This window comes from Tursiops truncatus, chromosome 4 (assembly GCF_011762595.2).
Source record: "Tursiops truncatus isolate mTurTru1 chromosome 4, mTurTru1.mat.Y, whole genome shotgun sequence".
In the NCBI taxonomy this organism is placed as follows: Eukaryota; Metazoa; Chordata; class Mammalia; order Artiodactyla; family Delphinidae; genus Tursiops; species Tursiops truncatus.
In genome coordinates, this window is record NC_047037.1 from 66,023,515 (window position 1) to 66,045,708 (window position 22,194).

At 38.2% G+C, this 22,194-nt stretch overlaps 1 protein-coding gene across 5 annotated transcripts in view; it reads left to right on the forward strand.

The window, feature by feature from the left end:
* The first annotated feature begins 264 nt into the window (after positions 1-264).
* Positions 265-22,194, forward strand: part of TP63 (tumor protein p63) — a 100,453-nt gene continuing 78,523 nt past the window's right edge. For 2 of the 5 annotated variants that reach the window (XM_019946063.3, XM_004319992.4), the window contains exons 1-2: positions 266-451; positions 19,988-20,242. In XM_019946063.3, coding sequence (XP_019801622.1) covers positions 410-451; positions 19,988-20,242 — 297 coding nt within the window. In that variant the 5' untranslated portion in view covers positions 266-409. Of the gene's footprint in view, positions 452-19,987; positions 20,243-22,194 lie in introns of all 5 variants that reach the window. The other 3 variants (XM_004319990.4, XM_019946065.3, XM_019946064.3) reach the window with 2 other exon arrangements.

Below are 22,194 nucleotides of genomic sequence, written 5' to 3' on the forward strand. Positions count from 1 at the left end.
AAAGAGTGTACTTTCTTATGAAAGAGACAAGGGAAAGTTTTACCTGTCTCTCTCCTGTTTTTTTTTTTTTTTTTCTCCCCTCTCTTTCTTTTTCTTTTAAAGATTGGTGATAAGGAATTCTAACTACTTAATGAGATGGGAGAGGCCTCACTCCATTGGAGTGGAGGAGTCCAGGTGGAAGTTGATGGATTGGACAGGTAAAGAGAAGAGTCCCGCCCCCTCATGCCTATAGTTGGGTATATATTAGGGAACCTAGAATTATGTACAGAGAGAGAAAGACAGAGAGGGACTTGAGGTCTGTTATCTTCTTAGTAGATTCCTACTGTAAGGGTCTCAGAGGGGGTGGGGGGTTGGCAAAATCCTGGAGCCAGAAGAGAGGACAGCGGCATTGATCAATCTTACAGCTAACATGTTGTACCTGGAAAACAATGCCCAGGCTCAATTTAGTGAGGTAAGGCTTTTAGATTTTAGCACTCCATTTAGAGATGCTATTTCATTTCTATTTTTTAAATAAGAGCTTACATATTGGTGGTTCTTGGTCACCCAATGTAATGTTTTTGCAAACTGTGTATAGGAATCTCTTTTCTTGGTTAATATTTTCTGTGGAGACTGTAAGATTCTTCTTTAAGTAAAAGATGAAACAGTAGGAGAAAAGGGAAAAGAAAAATTTCTGGGTGATGTTATGTACTTGAGGAAGCCCAATATTCAGGAGTTTATAAAATCACTTTGTATAAGAACAGACTGAGAGAGCAGATCACGTTCTGCCAGATACACTGAACTGACTCCTCTGTTGGGTGTTCATGTATCACTAAGACAAATTAGTTGATTGTGTCTCAACTCAGTTAAGTTCTCAGTTCTATCTTCAAACTTCATCCTAAAAGCAAATGATGCTTTTTTTTTTTTTAAAAGTAATCAGGTGAGATTTTTTTAAGCCATCTTCGTTTTGAATTCTGTCAATCCAGAGACCCACTTAAATCCTGAGGGGACTTCACTCAAGTCCCTATTGTCTGGTGATTGACTTCGACTTTCACTGTATGATGACAAAGTTATTTTGGAGCAATGCATTATTAAATATTTATACATGCATACATGTAAATGTATATTATAGCCTATAGGATTTTATTTACGGAATTGATGTTTGCCTCCCTGATCTCTCCTCAACACGTTTGTCACAGGGATTTAAATCTCTGAAGGGATAAGAAAAAAATCCTAACCAGACTGTAAGGCTTTGAGGAAGTTTCCTAAGGTTGAGGGAGGTCTAACAACAATATTAGTTTACATTCCTCAGAATAGGGCAGCTGTGTTGACACTAATCAGATGAGGGGGAGAATGCAGTGTGGAGAGAGCTAGTTCAGTGTTTCAGATGAAAATGCTTGCAGGTGAATGCTTGGAAAAGTAGAGTGTAGTACTCAAATAGAGCTCCTTAAAAATCAAAACAAAGTGTATAGTACTCGGACAGACAGCACAAGGAAGCGTCCCCAACAGACAACAAAGCAAGGCCAGCACTATCACATATTGACCACACTATTGTCTAGACACCTGAACTATGTAAATATAGCAGGGGAAATATCGAGTTATCTAAAGAAGGAAAAGGAAGTGCCTATTTTCCTTTAAAACATTCAAGTAGGCTTGCTTGTCCTCAGTGGAGAAACTTGAGTTTCTTGTTTTTGCTTTAATATTGAAAGTTAGCTTAAAATGTTACTAAGCAATATTTTTTTTAAAAAAAAATGGAGGCAACTTGTATGATGATCTTGTTTCTATTTGATCCAATGTCGTCCAGTTTTGATCATTAAAAAAAAGATCTGTTGGTCATATCATATCTGACTTTGTGTTCATGAGATATTTCACGCGCAGTCATTTATAAAGAGGCTGGGTGTGTAAGTAAAAAAAGTAAAGTAAAAAAAGGTAGAAGCAAAAGTTGATTTAGAAGTAACTGTAAGAAAAGTATGAAGTTGATGTAAAGTGGAAAGAAATGATTATTTCTCATAAAAGGAAAAAAATTGCATGAATACTGTGATGAGAAGGTATTTGTAGTAATGACTGCCTTTTATGGAGGTAAAAGTGTCATGCTGTATGTGAGAGTACGGCATACTGACAGTGAAAGAAAATACCTTTACATGAGTCTGCGTTTTTCAAAACTTTAAGGGATATGTGATCACGAGGCAGCAGCTGTCTGTTTTCTCTTGAAATGCTGCTCATGTACATAGAAGCTACTGATGAAGAAACATGGCGGCATTTCTCTACCCTCCTGTGTCATTTCGTGTATTTCTATCATGATTTTTATATCTGTCTGCTAGTGTGTGTAATATGCGTTATCTTCATGGCTTCATTTCCATTCTATTGCTTAGACCAGTTTTCTTTTCTGCATAGGGTTATCTTTTAATAACTAGCCCTTTGTAGAAATGCAGTTCTACATGTAGGTATATGAAAAGCCTGGGACCACAGGGCCCTGAGAATCCAGAAATTTCATACACAAGTTATAATGCTTTAGCATTCACCTTCTGGTAACATTTATTAATAACTGTCAATATGGAATCAGCCATTTATGATTATCACATAAGAATTGTTAAAAAATGGTCAGATTAAGAATAAAAAGACATGTCACTCCCCGTAAGAGTGAAAATTACTTGAAAACCATAACCTGTTCTCTGACTTCAAATAATTTTTGAATTTAATTTGCTAGCAAATTCTTCGGATTGGTAACTCAAAAACGATATAAGAACACTGTTCCTCCCCTTTCCCCTTTTCCACAATTTTCCAGTTCTTCCCCCCCAAGCAGAGCTGGATTTGGGAAAGCTGTTACTGAACAGGAAAGGGTCCGGAAGGGAGGGGAAGGCGAGCAGGATATAACAGGCAGGGCTTAAGTTTCCACCCTTGGGTTGCAATGAGGAGGCCTCAAGCAAGCACCTTTCCAATGCGCCAGGGTGGAATGATACAGCCTCTGGGATTGGTCTCATACTTGGAGAGCGAGGCACTAAAGAAAGGAAATTGTTCGTAGATTAAATTTTAGTTCCATTTTCTTGCCAGAAAACCTGGGCTCTGTGTGTGTGTGTGTGTGTGTGTGTGTGTGTGTGTGTGTGTGTATGTATGTGTGTGTGTGTGTGTGTGTGTGTGAGACAGACAGACAAAGAGACAGAGAGAGAGAGAGAGAGAGAGAGAGAGAGGGAGAGAGTGTTTGAGAGCCCTCAAACTCCTCCTTAGAAGAATGACATTTTATTAAAAATCCCCATCTGGGCTTCAGTATGAAGATGGAAAGGTACTTTGGTGAATGGGTTACAACATTCAGGACTTCAACTCATATAATGAATCACCTCATTTTACAAATCAAGGTTAATGATTTCTCTTTTTGTAGTTGAGAGAGCTATAGATATAAAAATGAGTCCCTGTTTACTTAACTTTTTCTCTTTAGACAGAAATACACTCTAAAAAGGGCCACTGTGATTCATGGTAAGTGCTTCGAAAAGAAGTTTCCCTAAAGAACTGGTATGCAAATCTAGTTGAGAGTAAGAAGAAAAGTGCTGAGGCAGCAGTATAAACTCTAAGTGTTCAGATCATTGCCAATTAATTGACCTCTGGGCCTGCATTGGCAAAGAAAATAGTCTTTCATGTTCCAATACTGTTTCCAAAGGCTGACTCACATTTTTTCCCATGGGAGTGGTTTTTCTCTTTATAGTTAATAAATGTATTCTTTTTAGCGTTCCCAAGTTGCACCTCTGAGATATTTAGCACCATAGGTAAAATCACAGCAGGTAAGAAGCAGAAGCAGCAGACTTGATTCGGGTGTCAGCCAGGCTACGCTCCTCACTCCGTGCTGTGGTCTTAGATTGCACTACTTGTTTTACAATTGGTTGCCCTCAAGCCCAGAGGGGACTGGGAGAAAGAGATCTTAGATCACAGATCATAGATCATACTTTCCTTCACTGCTATTGGAAAAATGAGTGGTGATAATAAATCACTTATCCTTTACCTAGATAAGGAAAAAGCATGTTTGGTTTGTTTTGTTTTCTAGAAGAGCAGTGATCCTCAACGGGGGTGTGGAGTGTACAGTAGGAAGTATGAATGAATGGCTGGTTAACTATAGCAATCAAAAAAATATTGGTTGTTCTTTCATCACACCACATATATTTTCTGAATACAAAGTTTGTTAAAATTTTCTTAGACAATAAGCATATACAGAATTTGGTTTCTTTTTATATTATCAATTGTTTCATGTATTTTTTTTTCCACTTTGAAAAATTTTTTTGAATTTATTATATTTTTTTATACAGCAGGTTCTTATTAGTTATCTATTTTATACATATTCGTGTATATATGTCAATCCCAGTCTCCCAGTTCATCCCACCACCACCACCACTACTCGAATTACAGAATTTAGATTCTTTATTCTTCCTATTAAGGGAGGGAGTATATATTTGAGGTCATGAGATTTTATGTTTATCAAGGAAAGATATGGGTCAAACAGTTGAGAACTATGTTACCACAGTGTACCCAAGCTTTCTTTGAGGTGCATGTAATTGCATTGGGAGGGACTTGTGCTTGTGAGATAGAGAGGAATGGGTAAAAATCCTCCCTTCACAGTAACAGTGTGAAATTAAACTTTTCCTCTGTTGAATACATTTTAAACTTCTAATTGTTTTATGTCAGTAAATAAGGAAGAGCGAACACAGATACCCAAAAGACACCTCAGTGAAAAATGACTTGGTTATTTCCATAAATGTCTTACTGTCTTGAAAATGAAAGATTTTCCAAGTCCAATGGACTCAGAATTTTCTTTTAAATATATGCTAAGCAAAAAGTCAGACGACTGATACAGCGTTATTGTTCAGTGTCAGTTTAGGGAATGAGTTGCCTGTGAAGGATATCCAGTAGGGTAGTGGATTTTGGTTCCGGAAGAGAATGGATTGAAATGTCAAGGTAAAACAGTTGTTACAAGAGTTAAGCTTAAATCTTATTCCAGATCTTCTCTTAAGGGCACAATTTGGAGGCACAAGAAAATAGGGACCTGTGGCTTATTAATGTGTTATCTCTATAAACATTTTATAATTTTCACTTATAACTTTTAATGAAGTTGAAATTTGTTAATATTCATGAGGAGTAGTATTGAGGAAGAGAAACGTAGGTTAGAAAAAGGACTATAGACTTTGTAAAGAAATGTTTGTAAAGAAATGTTTACTGAACATCAGTTACATATAAGATGGTACATAGGATACAAAAATGAGTAAGAAACAGTTCCTACACTGATAAGTTACAGTTCATAGGGGGAATGAATACATACAGTTATAATTAATACAGGAGAGATCTTAAGTGTCGTATGAGAAATGTGAGCAAGAGAATATAAAGGATCAAAGAGAAAGAGAGTATCTCAAAGCAGGAGGATCACAAAAGTCTACATGTCTATGTGTGATGCAGATTCACTTGGAAGGACAAGTAGAACTTTCTAAAGTTTTAGAAATAAAAGAGGGAAGGGGGATTTCAGGCGAAGAAACAGGCATCAGCAGAGGCACAGAAGTAGGGTGAATACTGGGGTACTCAGAAATGTCAGATAGTTCTGATGGAACTGAAAGGATGAAAGAATTAGAAAGTAAAGGGAGAATTGCAAGGTAGAGTGGCTCACGGAGCACCATGACACATTTAATATAGTGGCAATGATAAACCATGGAAAGGTTTTAAACAGAGGAATGGTGTAATTGGGCCTGCACTAAGGTGCACTTGTGGGGGATAAATGGCTTTGTTCAAGGCTGCCTAGAAGTATAAAAATGCATTTCTCTGAATTGCACATTGGGTGCTCGTTTTGTAAGAATATCCATCACTTCTCTGGAACCTTTTGAAAGGGTAGAAATGGATTGTTTCTAAAGTCTCATGAAACTTGTGTTTTCCCTGCCCATAGCTCTCTTTAATAGCTATGGTTCCTGCCATAGAGAAGTTGGGAACTATTGGTCTTGGTTTGTCCCTATTTACTCTTGCTATTTAAGTGTAATTATTAATAGCACCCCTTTTATTTTCCAAAAGTGTTCCACTTAGAAGATAAAATGTATGGTCATGCTGTAAGTAAATATCCACTATTTATTTTATTATTTCTCCCCACTCCCCACCCCAGAATAAAAAAAGTAGTATATATTTGGTTATAAACTAGATACAGTGTCTTTGATATCCCAGCCACAAATCATTTCGATTATTTCCCTTACGAAAAGGAGCATTTCCTTACAACTCAACACTTACTGAGAGCTAGTTAAGTGCAGTCACGGTGCTTGTGCCAGACACTGGAAGGAAAGCAGAAATAAGTAAGTTGCAAGCCACTGGCCTCTGAAAATTCACAATCCTAGTGTGTACGTAAGGTATTCATAAGTGACTCCAGTTTAAAACAGAATGTGGTAAGAGACACCAAAGGCTCTCAAAGACAGTGAAATGGGTCAAACCTGCTCATGACGAAGGTAATATTTCACATAGTTTGAGAACTAGAATTTAGCCACAGGGAGAGGAAGGAAGGTCATTCTGGGTAGAAGGTAGAAAATTAATAAAAATACAAAGAATAACTGCACAGGACCAAATGAAAGAGCATGCTGTATTGACTTGAAAAGAGAATGTTGATTTAAACACTGATCTATATTTAATATGTATGTCAAAATGGAAAGCTTTTATAAGAAACAGCAAGAAAACATGTCAAGGGCTTTTATCTCACTAAGAGCTAGAACCCATGAATATTCTGAAAGCGTGGGCAGTGTTCAGAATTCGAGATTCAAAACTTTTTCTACATGCTCTAGGAGTGACAAGTGTCATCCTGCAAGGAGGGAGAAAAATTAGTCCAAATGATTGCTTGGTCTGGGCAAAGTTAATTGTTTCCTGTTCCCATTCCTTAGACCTCTATAGAGATAGATAAGGTGTCTCACTCTTACAGGGACTTGGTAATTACATACTTAAAGTAATCAAAGCTAGGAACAAACTCTAGACTGATTTTCTATGTTAATTAGCATTAACTTTACGTATTAAATAGTCATCTTAGAATCAGGATGAGAAAAATCTCTTCCCTGATCACTGCTCTAAAAGAAGATAGGGATCCTGGAGCTAAATGGGGCACCATATGCCAAGTATGACTTTTGTTCAAGATGAGAATCCCAATTGGGAAATAATAGAGCAGACCTAAATATGAATGTATCATTTAAGAAACAACCCCCCCAATTTACCCCAAAACAATAGCAATACAAAATCAAGATCTTGGCATCACAAATTTCAAAACCTTTGCCATAAATTTGTCAAATCTCACTTTGGACAAGGATATACATTTTCATTTAAGATTTGAACAGAAATATTGGGGGAAGGCATGTCTTTACTTCTCTTCATATCATCGCCTCCCACAATCTCCTTCATCACTTCCATTTCACCCAGGAAGAAAATGTAGGCAATTTAAAAGATAATGGTGGGGTAGGCAAGGGTGGGTTCTTGGGGAAGGTAACTCAGTCACTTGATTTAAAGGCAAAGGGAATGGGTAGGAGGGAGAATGATGCTCTTTGAAAATGGGGGGATGTCCAAGATTGTATCTCATTCCTTTCTCGTCCTTACCAAGCTTAATCCTCTTCTAACACAAAGTGAATTTTGTTGAAATGTGTTTTGTTCTGCCTTTAACTCTGCAAATATTAGGGGAAGCAGTGAAGTTCCACAGATGACCCTGTTGCTATTCAACCGCCTTTGCAGAAAAAATTAGTCACCTAAAATGTCTGTAAAGTCTTTTCAGAAACAGTACTTTGTGCTTCCCCACATTTGACTTTTTTATTTGGTCTGACATTGTAGCACCCCTATCCTATCCCCAAAGCATTCCTTTCCATTTTCTGCGGAAAAAAAGGCTTAGAAAGTTCTTCTTTCTAAATTTATTTCATGTTTGAAATAATGACTAACTTTATTCTGTTTCAGTCTCTTTTCCAAAGACATAGTAAAATTGAACCGTCCTGTAAATTCTGAGATAGCTTCCCCAGATAGTACTTACCTGTCAATGTAACATTCAGTAACTAGTGTTAAGATAAAGCACATGTTGATTCTAGCTAAGGGAATAACTGGCAACAATAAAACATTTTTGGAATGTCAGTGGATGTGTGTAGAGTGTAAACTGATATCTTATGCAAAACTTGTGATCTGAATTGCATCTTGTCTGTGTTTCTTAAATGGGACCAAAAAAAAAAAAAAAAAAGATTTCCTTATAAAAGCTGAAAGAGGGAATTTTGAGTCAAGCTGTGGTGTGTTGCCAGGGGCGGAAATTTATGAAACACTCTCGTCAGCTCTTCTGGAAACACTACAAAAGAAATAGTTCGACTTTCTTATTGCTGCTAAAGCCACTAATAGGTGCAGTTTAGTATAATACCCCTATGAGCATTACCACCCCCAAAGTGAGCTTGCCTTGGAAGGAACTCTGTACAGGCATTTTCTTTTTCCTTTTAAGCTTGCGCAAAACACCCAAAGGGGCCATTTCCAATCCAGGCAGCGATCTTTCTCAAGTTCATTCTTTCTCAGATCACAGAGACAATGGGGAATATGCCCTGTTTACTCAAATCAGTCTGGATTAGTGTCACTCTATTGATGGAATCAGAATTAAAAGGAAAACCATTACTCTCTCAAAGGGCAACATCAGATGTTTTGGGAATGGCTTGATTACTTTTAAATAGACCATTTGAGACTCTGTCACCAGACTAACGTTGAGGACTCCACAAGATCTACACAGAGAGAAACGGTAACACTGGATAAAGTGGAAAGCCCATAATAAGCCTTAGGCCTGGGAAATTATTTCGGTAGATAATCCCAAAGTGCTTGAAAGCCTGAAAATCAGAACAGTGAGAATTCAGAGAAGTTGCTTTTCCTGCCTTCTTTCTATACGCCAACTCTACCCCTCAAATATTTACCTTCAGGTCAGATCCTTTCCAGTTTTTAAAGCCTTGCTAGGGGCCTGCTTCACTCTTAAAAATGTCTCAGATTCCACCGCCCCCCCCCACCCCCATTCAGAATCACCCGACTTCCTCTGAACTCTTTGTACTTCTCTGTTCCTCCCTCATTGCTCTCCCGGTCTCTGGACTGGAAACTGTTGGAGGGTAGAGGATATGTGGTACTTATCTCTGTATCCTCCCTGGGGTCACCAAATAATGTTCCTGAATGTGACGGAAGCATGCGTCTGTTGCTGCTGCTCGGAGGGCTATCTTCAGATAAAAATGTGGCATAAATACCTACAGAAATGGCTGTTTGTAACTGATCTGTACAGAAAGCAAAGCAATTGCACACCCTGTACGAGCCTGGTCTCCGCCTGGATGTTCTGAATCATATGGTTTTCTCTGACATCTTGTAAGACTTTTTTTTTTTTTAATGAGTCCAGATATTTATTTCCATTCTATTTCAAGTGGCAAGAAAGTTTTTGAAACACAGGGAAGTTTCCTGAGTAAGGAATGACTTGTTCTCTAACAGAGGCAAACAGTGTAAAATGTACTGCTTTCACTTCATTGATTACTCGGGAGGACAGGGAATGTGTTTGATTTTTCTACAAAACGGAACCGATTAGATTTTTATCTCGCTTTGCACTCACTTTTTAAATGTGTTTACTTGCTTCCACACCATTCCCTTCATTCATTTTGTCTCCTGATGTCTCTCAATCATCACCAGGGATGTGGGTGGTTTGCTCTGGGTGAATAAGCTTGATGATTTGCAAACACTTTCACATTTTATTTTCTATGGTGTTATTACTAAAGGATGTCTGAGAAAACTTTAAGTCATTTTGTTCTTAAACATGGTGCCCCAGATTTTTTTTTTTTCTGTCCAAATAAGACACTAATGAGCTGTTGTAATTATTAAACTGATTGATTGATTGTTACTTTCATAATGGGGTAAATAGAATGAAATGAATAGATGAGTGTCTTTTCAAAGTAAGGCATGTCTTTGGCATAGCTGGAAACTTTGGTTTTATTTTGCAGTTAAAAGTGAATCTTAAAGGAACATTTCAATGTTACATAAGTCACCATGTCTAATTACAAAGCATAGTAAGTCACTGAAAACTTTATCTCAAATAAAATGAAAAGTGTAGCAATCAGCAAAGAACTTGACAAGCAAAAGCAAATTAGAACTTTAAAAACAGTGTTCCTCATTTGAATATGTACAGATTGAGTAGTATAGTCCTTATTTCATGTTTTAGTTTTCCATTTGCAAATAAAGGCTAGCGTTTCAACCTGTGTGTGTGTGTGTGTGTGTGTGTGTGTGTGTGTGTGTGTGTTATATAGTCTGGGAAATGAAGTCATGAATTTAGACCATTTACAAGAAATGCTTTGTAAGTCTGATAAACTACAATCTCAGTTCCTCAAAACATACTTTTGTAAGCCCTTAATTATGGCATTCTTCTAAACTGAATTCTAGCTAACTGGGCAGAAAATCATGGAAATTAGAGAGGGAGGGACCAATTTTGTGGCCTCTCTATCAGAAACTAACATCTTACTCGAGGCTTGTGTCTGGGTGGTTTCTCTATCTGCAGGAAGTAAATCATTATATGACCACAAAGATTTTTATTCTTATTGCTGACCTAGATGCATGAGAAACAAAATCTAGACCATCAGGTAAGAAACACTGCCTTGGCACAAAAATGTGTATGTGTTTATTTCAAGGAAGTAGAAGCTCATTAATAAACTTCCCAGCTAGGTGTGAACTACCAAGTATTACTCATGGCCTTGTGAGTGACAGGACTGGCTATTCTGCTACTAATTCCCATAACAGCTGAAGCTAAAAGCACAATTCCCACCTACCAGAACAAATCAAAACACAAAGTAAAGGTCACTGAGATTATTTGGAGATGCACTGTAACATTCAAGGGCAGTAGTATGTAAAGAGGTGACTCTGATTTGGAGACAGACTTACTTCAGAGTAAAAAAGCAATACTTGTTTGGGTTATAGTTGAATTAGAATAAAATATATTTTCTGAAGGTGATTTTTATTTTGAAATGTTTTGCATTTATTCTTTAATATTTGCTGAACACCTACTATGTCCCAGGCATGGTTCCAGATATTATACTCAGCACTAAACAGATATCATCCCTCATAATTGTTTAGCAGAGAAGAGCAACATTAAAAAGTACTTATACAGGGGCTTCCCTGGTGGCGCAGTGGTTGAGAGTCCGCCTGCCGATGCAGGGAACACGGGTTCGTGCCCCGGTCCGGGAAGATCCCACATGCCGCGGAGCAGCTGGGCCCGTGAGCCATGGCCGCTGAGCCTGCGCGTCCGGAGCCTGTGCTCCGCAACGGGAGAGGCCACAACAGTGAGAGGCCCGCGTACCGAAAAAAAAAAAAAAAAAAAAAAGTTCTTATACAGATAATTAATTTTCAATTATAATTATGTGGTACAAAGGGGAAAGTTACTGTGCCCTGACCATGTGAAACAAAGAATACCTATCTGGGCCCTCCAGGAAGGCTTTGACATTGAAGCTAAAACTGAAAGATGAGTTGGGAAACAGCCTGCAGGTGCAAAAGGCTTGAGGACTGAAGAAGTTTGCCTTTGAAAAACTGAAGGAATGCCATTCTTTAGTGAGCAAAGAGGACGGTTTCAAATAGTATGGTGTAGGGCAGTTTAGAGATTTGAGGCTTGTGTTCTAAGAGATTAGAAACCTGCTCAATGTGTTCAAGCATGAGGGTGGCATGATCAGATCTTCAGGGAGTTTCTGGTGCTAGGTCCAAGGAGCTGGGTCTCCAAAAGAATGGCTGAAGTGTTATATCCTGTCTTTAATGAGTGGAAAATATTTTCTTTAGATATAAAATAAGTATGCTTTCATAGAGTGTAACTCTTATTTATCTTTTTTTTTGAATTTTATTGTATTTTTTTAATACAGCAGGTTCTTATTAGTTATCCATTTTATACTTATTAGTGTATATATCCCACACTCCCAATTCATCACACCACCACCACCACACACCACTGCCCCCGCCCGCTTTCTCCCCTTGGTGTCCATACATTTGTTCTCTACATCTATGTCTCTATTTCTACCTTGCACACCGGTTCATCTGTACCATTTTTCTAGATTCCACATATATGCATTAATATACGATTTTTGTTTTTCTCTTTCTGAATTACTTCACTCTGTATGACAGTCTCTAGGTCCATCCATGTCTCTACAAATGACCCAATTTCATTCCTTTTTATGGCTGAGTAATATTCCATTGTATATATGTACCACATCTTCTTTATCCATTCGTCTGTCGATGGACACTTAGGTTGCTTCCATGTCCTGGCTATAGTAAAAGTGCCACAATGAACATTGGGGTGCATGTGTTTTTTGAATCATGGTTTTCTCTGGGTATATGCCCAGTAGTGGGATTGCTGGGTCATATGGTGATTGTAGTTTTAGTCTTTTAAGGAACCTCCATACTGTTCTCCATAGTGGCTGTATCAATTTACATTCCCACCAGCAGTGCAAGAGGGTTCCCTTTTCTCCACACTCTCTCCAGCATTTATTGTTTGTAGACTTTTTGATGATGGCCATTCTGACAGGTGTGAGGTGATACCTCATTGTAGTTTTGATTTGCATTTCTTTAATAATTAGTGATGTTGAGCAGCTTTTCATGTGCCTCTTGGCCATCTGTGTGTCCTCTTTGGAGAAATGTCTATTGAGGTCTTCTGCCCAGTTTTTGATTTGGTTGTTTGTTTCTTTGCTGTTGAGCTGCATGAGCTGTTTATATATTTTGGAGATTAATCCTTTGTCTGTTGATTCATTTGCAAATATTTTCTCCCATTCTGAGGGTTGTCTTTTGGTCTTGTTTATGGTTTCCTTTGCTGTGCAAAAGCTTTTAAGTTTCATTAGGTCCCATTTGCTTATTTTTATTTTCATTTCCACTACTCTAGGAGGTGGGTCAAAAAAGATCTTGCCGTGATTTATGTCAAAGAGAGTTCTTCCTATGTTTTCCTCTAAGAGTTTTATAGCATCCCGTCTTACATTTAGGTCTTTAATCCATTTTGAGTTTATTTTGGTGTATGGTGTTTGGGAGTGTTGTAATTTCATTCTTTTCCATGTAGCTGTCCAGTTTCCCAGCACCAGTTATTGAAGAGGCTGTCTTTTCTCCATTGTATATCCTTGCCTCCTTTGTCATAGATTAGTTGACCATATGTGCGTGGGTTTATCTCTGGGACTGTAACTCTTACATAAATATTCCAAGCAGAAATCTGAGTGACTCCGAGTGAAGGATACTTAAGAAAGTGGGTAAATCTCAAGACAGATTGACTGGTTTCACATCTGAGAGCTCTGTCACTTACTACCCTGAGCACTTCATCTTGTGGAGCTTCAGTTTCCTCATCTGTAAAATATGTGTAAAACGTGGGATAATAATTCCACTTAACTCATGAGAATTAAATGAGTAAATATGTGCAAAACACTTAAACACTCTGAGGAACGTAGTAAGACTCAGAGAGAACTTAGTGGTAGTAGCAGAGGAGGAAGAGTGATAGTAGTAGTAGTAACAGCTAAGATTCCTCTCCCAGAGGATTAAAATATGGATGCTAAATAGGGTTCAGACTTTTTTAATCTTGATGGTCACCATTATTTTATTGAAATTGATATGTCTTCAGTTTCATATCACGGTGAGCAAAACTGCCTCCTGTGATAAAACATTAATCACATTTAATCACCTCAGTGTTTTAAGTCGTAATTTCTGATATGGTTTAGACAGATACATTATCAAAGTTATTTTTATATATTTTAAACTCACTTTAAAAACCAGCAAAGCATTATTGATGAATCTTCTAAAGTTACCGTGGTATGCTTTCCATATACATGGTAAAACCCATCACTAAAGATCTCCATTACTGTGTACTTTCTTCTCTAAGCATTACCTTGTCTGCTTAAAAAACTATTAAGACAGGGATTGTTATAGATTGAAACTTTCCTCAAACACATTTTTGACCCAACTTTAATAAATAACTCCTGGTTCACTTTAAATTAACTGAAACTCTGTATACTTTTCCCTATTATTTGGATCAAGAATTACTGAATATTAAAATTATACCTTTCTGCTAAGCCCAATGCTTCCTTGGTATGTAATGGTGAGGTCAGGTTTTCTTAGAATTGAGATGCTCTTGATTATAATTTTATTTATTTGTCATTATTACTAAAAGGGAGTACTTAATGAAATCATAGAATTTAAAGTTTAGTTTTCCTTAATTGAGCTCTACACAGCGTAATTTAGCTAAATTTGGATTGAGTTCTGGCTTCTCTACGTTTCACACTTCCTAGCTTTTCAAGTACTGTGGCTAATACTTGTTGACACTGTTGTCTACCTGATTAGCCAACTTTGTATTTATTTGTCTCGCCTGCCCTTGTCAGCCTTGGCTGGCGCTTTTAGGGAGCTCTCTCCTAAGTTATGGAATCTTGGACCTCAGAGGAATCTTGACACTTTGTGTCAGAGCATAACACATTCTAGTAAACTCTTTGCAGGCTGTCTTTCTAGGTTGTGGGTTTTAATGCTTTATTTTTACATTTTGTTCATTATAAGGTATGAGTATATGTTACCTCCACTCACTTTCTAGGATCATTTGGAAGACAAAAGAAGTGAACTATTTCATATCTAACAAAACCTGGTTTTGAGAAAAACGTGATGCTGAATACATTCTTAAGGTGAAAAGATGGTGCTTTAATTTAACATTAGAATCCAAATATCTTCTTGACCTCAAATGGAGCCCATTCAATCAATTGTGTTTAATTCTAGCATAAAACAAACCATCATTCTTTGAGGTGAGGCAGGTGGTAGAAGACTAAAAAATGACAGGCATTTCTCCCTCAGGCAGTGCTTGTTTAAAAGTCACTATTCTGCCAATATTTGGGGATAAAAATGTAGTACTGTCTGCTGGAGCATAATCCAATGGATGCTTTGCAAAGCCAGGGTCATGAAGAAAGCTGTTTTCTTTTCCCAGGAGGGGCTTTAGAGCGTTCAGAAAGCTGTTCCATGAAGCCTGAGGTGAAAGGTTATATTAGCTGAGGAAACTATATATGCTGCCTGAAATAATTTGGATTTGTAGGTCTGGTCTGGCAAATCTGTATGAAGAAAAAAAAACCAAAGAAAAACCAGTTATCTCATTTTTTTGAAAGCAATCTCATGGCATTATTTTTACACAGTATTGTAGATGAGAATGGTCATCCCTAGAAAAATGTTAGAACTGGTGCACCATTTACGTTTGATCATCACATTCAATCTCCTCAATGTTATACAGATTTTACTTTATAGCAAACTAAGGTCCAGGTTGTTTAAGTACGTTGCCCAGGGGTAGATGGCAAATTAGTGGCAGTGTTGGGCCTTAAACCCCATGTTACCCAAGTCTAAGTTCAGAGTTCTTCTGCATTACTAGAATCCATTCACGAATCGAAGGAGCACTGAAGAATGTTTAATTCCCTAGCCTCCTCTAACAGTCAGTCAAGGATTATAAATATAATTTTCTTCAAATGAAATTTGGGCAAGTTATTGTTTCCTGTGACAAGGATCCATTTGAATTGAGGTAAATAAATTGAATATATGTTTCCAAAGTAACCTCTCCTATGCCTGATGGGGTCTGCATTCCCATTTTTTATTAATCTCTTGCCATATATTATTGACTATCGTTGCCATAAATTAGCTATTACAGATAGTAATATCTAAGAAAGGCGAGAAAAAGAACTTATAAAATTTCTCTTACACAGATACATTGGAGGAGAGAGATTTTCAGAAATGCAAATTATATCTATGTTCCTGTTTCATTGCACTGGTCATATGACTTGATTGGAATTCTTTTTTGATGTTAAATTATTTTACAGGAAAGTAATTACAGAGTCAACTTTAAGTAGGTATAAACCCAGGTTTATATTCAATATTAATTCAATATTAAGTTTTGTTTACAGTGATATATACTGATATACACTATTGCTGAGCTGATGAGAAGAAAATTCAGGCCCACAATATATTCAGAATTTAAGATCATTTAACAATGTAACCCAGGAAGGAAAAATAAAATGAAACTAAAGGAACTGCATTTATATAGTATGCTTTTAAAACAACGACCAGTCAGGAGAAATCCCTATTCTTTATTGCCATTTTAATACTAATCATCAAAACTGAAGAAATAAATCAGTCTGTAGATGACTATGGGTATGCGAAAGAACTTACGGGGGGAGAAAAACAAACAACAAGGAAACCCTCTTTCTATATTTGGGAATGGTAGTTATACTTGCTTTTTCCTAATGGTGGAAGCAGGCAGTTTGACATTCAGCCCCTGGTATCCCTACACTTACCATACCAGCTCCATGTTTTAGAACACCCCCCAGAGTGTTCTGTGATTACCCGGAGTATATGAAGTTTCTGTGACCAAGGTGTGTTTTATCTTTTCTGTGGGCAGATCAGCTAGTTTGTGATGAAGTTGAGTACATTTCAGCTACAGATGTTGGTAATTTTCTAGGATCCAGGCAGTGTCTTCTATTTCAAAGTTATTTTGTAGGAAATGAAGCATCTGTTCGAATTCAAAGGAAATCCACTGTTTTACTTTATCAGGCTTATAATAGATATCAGGCAAATCGTGTTCATTTTCACCTTTTATATGTTGTGGAGAAAAGACTGTCTCCTCTTTCAGACATGATAGGGTAGATATATAACACTGTTCGTTCATTCACTGAGTCCCTATAGAGTATGTTAAGGTTATTTGAACATCAAGATACCTTATTGTTGGAAAGGGACAATCTACTTCCTATTCCATTTCAAATGTTCTAATAGCTTTTGTTGCATAAGAAACACATGAGACACAGAGGACCCCACAGAGTTCTTCTCAGGGCACTTTTTGGTACTCATACGAGTGTCATGTTTTAACTTTGGAGGCTATTTTACTTGTCGTCATAAATATGCATCTCATTAGCATCCCAGCAAAACACAAATTTCTCCCTTCTCTGTTTATGAAGTAAACAAAGGGTACAGGTACTGCTTCCTTCATCCCGCCAGCTTCACTTTGGTGGAAAAGAAGAAATAAATATTATTCACATTAACCTGGCACAGAGCTAGCTTCATAGGCTGCAGAGTTCGCAGTCATGAAAGGGCCCTGTGCTTTGTTTAATGTTCTGCTGCCACCCTTATGAAACTCTTAATAATTTATGAACAAGAGGCCCTGTGTTTTCATTTTGTGATGGGCGCTGTGAATTATTTTGCTGGTCCTACCTACCTAACACTTGTCCTTCTTGGCTATGCTGGTCTGCCCTCTGCCTCTAATTGTACTTTGTCAACACGTCCACTGTCTTCAAATCAAAGAAATAAGCAAATAAGAAACTTTTTTGGTCGTTGTCCACTAAATGCTTTTAAAATTAACTTCAAATGTACGAATTCCTATGGTAGGTTTATGATATAAATTTTTAATAAGGCCATGGAAAGTCTGCAAGAAGATTTTTAATCATACAGTTCTTACTTTGGTGGGTTTGTTGCTGTGTGTTTCAGGCTAGTTAATTCAAAGTTAGTGTTGTTTTTATGCTTTTTTTTTTAAAGACAATTGAGTATACTACTTAGCTTTTGTTTCTTTAAAGTAAAATTTGAGGAAAGCTTAAAATGAAATATGTTTTCCCATTTTTATCTTGAATAGTCAGCAGCTCTTTGCCCAAACCTGAGAAATCTAGTTTTACATTATATAAATTGAGGCGTCAGCCCTGGAAGCAAATCCTATTGGGAAGAAAATATTTCAGCCGAACTTTTTGGGATTAAAAATTATGGCATGTAAAAGCCTAGCCATCAACACCTATTAATGGCTTGAAATAGAGTTTCTGCTTCTTTGGTGCCACCCCGTATGTTCAGTCTCACTGCTGTCCCAGGGACGTCGTCTTTGTACCCCTGAGGTAAATGGAGTTTCCATTTCTCTTATGTCCTTCAAGCAGCACTGAGTGTTTACTCACTGGCTTTTAAAGCTGGGTCCCCAAACTTTTCTCTTTACATTTATTGGAAAAAAAAATTCAAAGGGCCATGTTTCTTTGTTCTTCCCCAAGCGCACAATTAGCTGAAGTTCCATTCTGTGTAGCTAGAAGGAGGAGGAAAGGGTTGGCCCAACAGACTTTTTACTGCCTGTGAGAAAGTGCCTGGCGAATTTCTTTGTCCCCTTTGTCAGGGGCGGCTGCCTCCCTAATTGTACTGCTCTAGGGAAGCACGTGCCTCTGGGAGCATTATCTGATTCCTACAGGACGCTCAGGAGTGCTTTGTATACTGACCCTTAACTTGAACACAAATAATAATTTCAATCCCCTTTCTAGGCTGTTGCCGCAGGCTTGGACACCTAAGAGCTTTCATTCAGCCAGGGGTGTGGACGCCTTCGTCCGGGCCTCAGGTTTTAGTTTTGTCTCTCACAGCTGTCTCACCTGCAGTTTGCCTCACCTGTCAAGAGGGGAAGCTAAAGATGGAGGACAGGCCTAGGAGCTGTGGAAGTCAGGGGAGAGAAGGCGAGACTAACAGCTGCTCTTGTCAGCAGGGGGATAAGTGTAAAGAGATTAATAGTTATTTGAAGAGCAAATGGGGACATGGCATTCGGCAGTGGAATGCGAATGCATACGTGTAATGGAATGGGCATGCAACCGTTAACATTTAGACAGATGCTCTCTGGACTGAATGGAATGGCAGAGTCCTTTCTCCTCCCCATGTGAAATACTTAAAGTTTAGTAAAATCATTTTCTTACGCTTAAAGTGGAATTAAAATTGTTTTCAAGCATCCATTTCTTTGTGAGTTTGTTCTTCTCTGTAGTTTGACTTAATCTGGGACTCTGTTATGTTTCAGTTGAAGAGCCAGACTTCTCATTTCCTTTATAAAATATGTACCCACAGGACTGCCTTCTTTTTGCTTTTCATTTGTTTTCCTGTTGCTAACTTGAAGAAACAGTGAGGTTTCCACGTGTCAGAAGATTTCACAAAGGGAAAATGGTACACAGGCTGGTGGCCCCTTCTGGAAATGTGTCCAATTGGACTCAGGAATGACTTGAATTATTTTATCAGGCTGACAGGTGTGATGGTGTTGGCAGGGCCCTGGACTTGAAATCGCAAGATTTGGTTTCAAAATCCCTACTCTTTGCTTATTAGCCGATGCTTGAGCAAATCACTTCCCCTCTCTGATAGTAATACAGTAAAGATTTTTTGCCGATGGAATGAGAAGTTAAATCATTCTTCCCATAAACATCTTATTGAATACCTACTTGGTGCCGGTTTTCCTAGAAGAAATAAAACACCTGGCAGAGAAGCTATATGAATTAATATACTTCTGAATTATTTCAAACATAGAATCTTAATCATAACTAGATGATATTTCTCTTACACATGTTCTACTTTAGAAAATAGTAAACTGCTACAAAGAAAATGAAAAAACAGATGAAAAATTAGGCTGTTTGGATGGTCTGCTAGCATGTAACCTTTTAAAATATATAGTTGCCTCTCCCTATCCCTGCTACTCATTTCCCTCCAGTCTTCATGAACCTAGTCCCTGGGGGCAAGTCGGTACCCTGAGACAGAATTTAGAATGATGACTAAAAGGAAATTTGGAGGACAACTGATTTTTCTCAGTAAACAACAATTTGATGCTTAAGTCTCCTCTAGAACATATCTATCTAGTGGTCTTTTTCATTCTGAATACCAGGACAGAAGAAGAAGAAAAAAAGAGTAGCAGTCAGTATTCATTTTAAAGAATTCATAAGCAGCTACAGAGCACTGGTACTTCCTGCCCAGTTTGCGAATGAGCACATAATCCACTTTCAAATGCTCTCGGGGAGACCGCAGTCTCCAAAGGTTGCCCGTGAAGCTGTGTGAACTGTGCAGGTCATTACAAAACATACACACACCTGGGGTTTCTCTTGGAGTTTCGAACTATGCATGACAAATCGGTCATTTTCCCTTGAGCGCGAAGTGTTGCAGACGTGACGTGGAACTCTGTAGAAGGCACTCACCAAATGATGCCTTTTTGGCAGCAAGGATCTGCAGCTTAAATGGCTAACGTGGGGGGTTTCTGGGTGTCCCGCAGCCACAGTACACGAACCTGGGGCTCCTGAACAGCATGGACCAGCAGATCCAGAACGGCTCCTCGTCCACCAGTCCCTACAACACAGACCACGCCCAGAATAGCGTCACGGCGCCCTCGCCCTACGCACAGCCCAGCTCCACCTTCGACGCCCTCTCGCCTTCGCCCGCCATCCCCTCCAACACCGACTACCCAGGCCCACACAGCTTTGATGTGTCCTTCCAGCAGTCCAGCACCGCCAAGTCCGCCACCTGGACGGTAAGAGCACCGGGCACCCATGTGTCCTTGAACCTGATTCCCAAGTACAAGGGTCTTCTCCATCACCCCTCCCCCACCCCGGCTCTCTCCCCCATCAAAGCTTAGAGCTCCATATTGAATGGTGCAAAATTTCTCCCAGTCCTCTAAGGACATTTTGGTTTGAAATATTCAACACTGACCCAGAGACAGAGAAAGTGCCATTTAGTAGGAACAGCCCTGATCTGGGAACCAAACTGCGTTCTGGCTGGCTCCTAGCAATTTCAGTTGATGCGTTCTAGCCTGCCGCACACTGTTGGGAGGTCCTTTGTGTGAAGGATTTTTTTTGGAAAAACGTAAAGCATTACGCCAATGGAAAATACCGTAATCATAGGATATGTGTTTGCAGTCTGCAGAATGTAGGCGTTACCAGTCTCATTATTTTGAAAAAATAAATGACCCAGTAAGGTGCGATTTAAAAAAAAAAAAGAATAAAATCACAAACACAGTGTAAAAAGAAATTAAGATCTCATCTATTAAGGAAGGGTTAAATTTGTGCATGTGGGTTCTATAACATGAATCATAATTTATTGATACATATATATCTATTACATGTAGAAGCAAGTTTCCCTCCCAAAATCCTCCTAAACTACACATTAGGGGCCTAAATTAGTTTCAAAGAGATTCTGATGAAAAATGTTGAAAAAAATCTTATGTATAACTTTTCTAAGAAAACATGGAAATACTTTTAAAAATTAAAAAAGCTACAAGAATGTTGATTCTATTTCAGAGTTTATTTTATTATAACATGAATAAAGCTTAAATATAAGGGAGGAAACCTATAAGACTGGTTTTAACTGGTTGATCAAAGAATGCCCAAGACCAAAGTGACACACATTTTGTCAAAGAATTTAATGTTTGCTGAGATTATAGAAATGCTTCCAAACGTCATCGTCTTGTTGAGAAGTAGCTTTCAAATTGTTTTAACAGATTTTTCCCTCTTTGGCAAATAGGTTTCTTTGGAAATCATTTCTGTTTGTATGTTACAGTATCCAGGCTTTTCTCCAGTTGTACAGTTTATAAAATAATCTGCATTAGTAACACTAAATTCCAACATAATTTCACACGTGTCCCCTCATTTTGGCCTCACTTTTTTTGTGAGCTAGGTAGGGCACATTTCACAACTCCCATTTTACTAGTGAGGAAAGCTGAAAAAACATGGGGATCCGGTGGCACCCCTAACGTTACAGAGACTTTTGTGTAGCTGGTCCTATTTCTGATTCTGCCACCCTCCTCCCACTAGATTATGTCCTTTCTTTTTCTTTTCACCATTTCACGTCAGGATGTCCCATAATTGTCTAAAAATTTATCGTAGCGCGTTTCTTCCATAGTTTGAGAAGCGGTTCTGTCATGGTTCCTATTTCAACCATAAAGTAGAAGTGTTAGCTTAAAACTTGATCTCTCTTCCATGTGCTTTTTTAAGTCAATTGTGTCATACTGTTTAGTCTCTTTTATATTAATAATTGTGGAGGTGGACACTCCAGGTGAGTAAACTTAGAGTAAACTTAAAGATATATTGGTTGATTGATCCAAGTAATGTCTTGCTGAAGAACCACTAAAATAACCATTTTATAAATGGATCACTGATGTGTTTTTGAATAGGAGTCACACCAACTGGATGTTTACAATCGCTGAACTTCAAAGCTAACAGTTTTTCATCTGACATTTGCAGAGCTCTACTGTATTAAGAGTGAGCACATCTGAGGGATAATGGGCATGTTGGGGCCACTAAATGAAGAATCACTGCCCTCCTAAAATGGCTAAAGAACCTTGGGGATGGAGCATGATGGAACATCAATCTTTCTTCCTCCCCCCTCCCTCCCCACCTCCTCATACAGAAGTCTTAACACTTTTTTTCAGTTTTAGTGCAGTTCTGAACCATCTTCCATCAAATCCCCTCTCTCAGAGAGGTACAC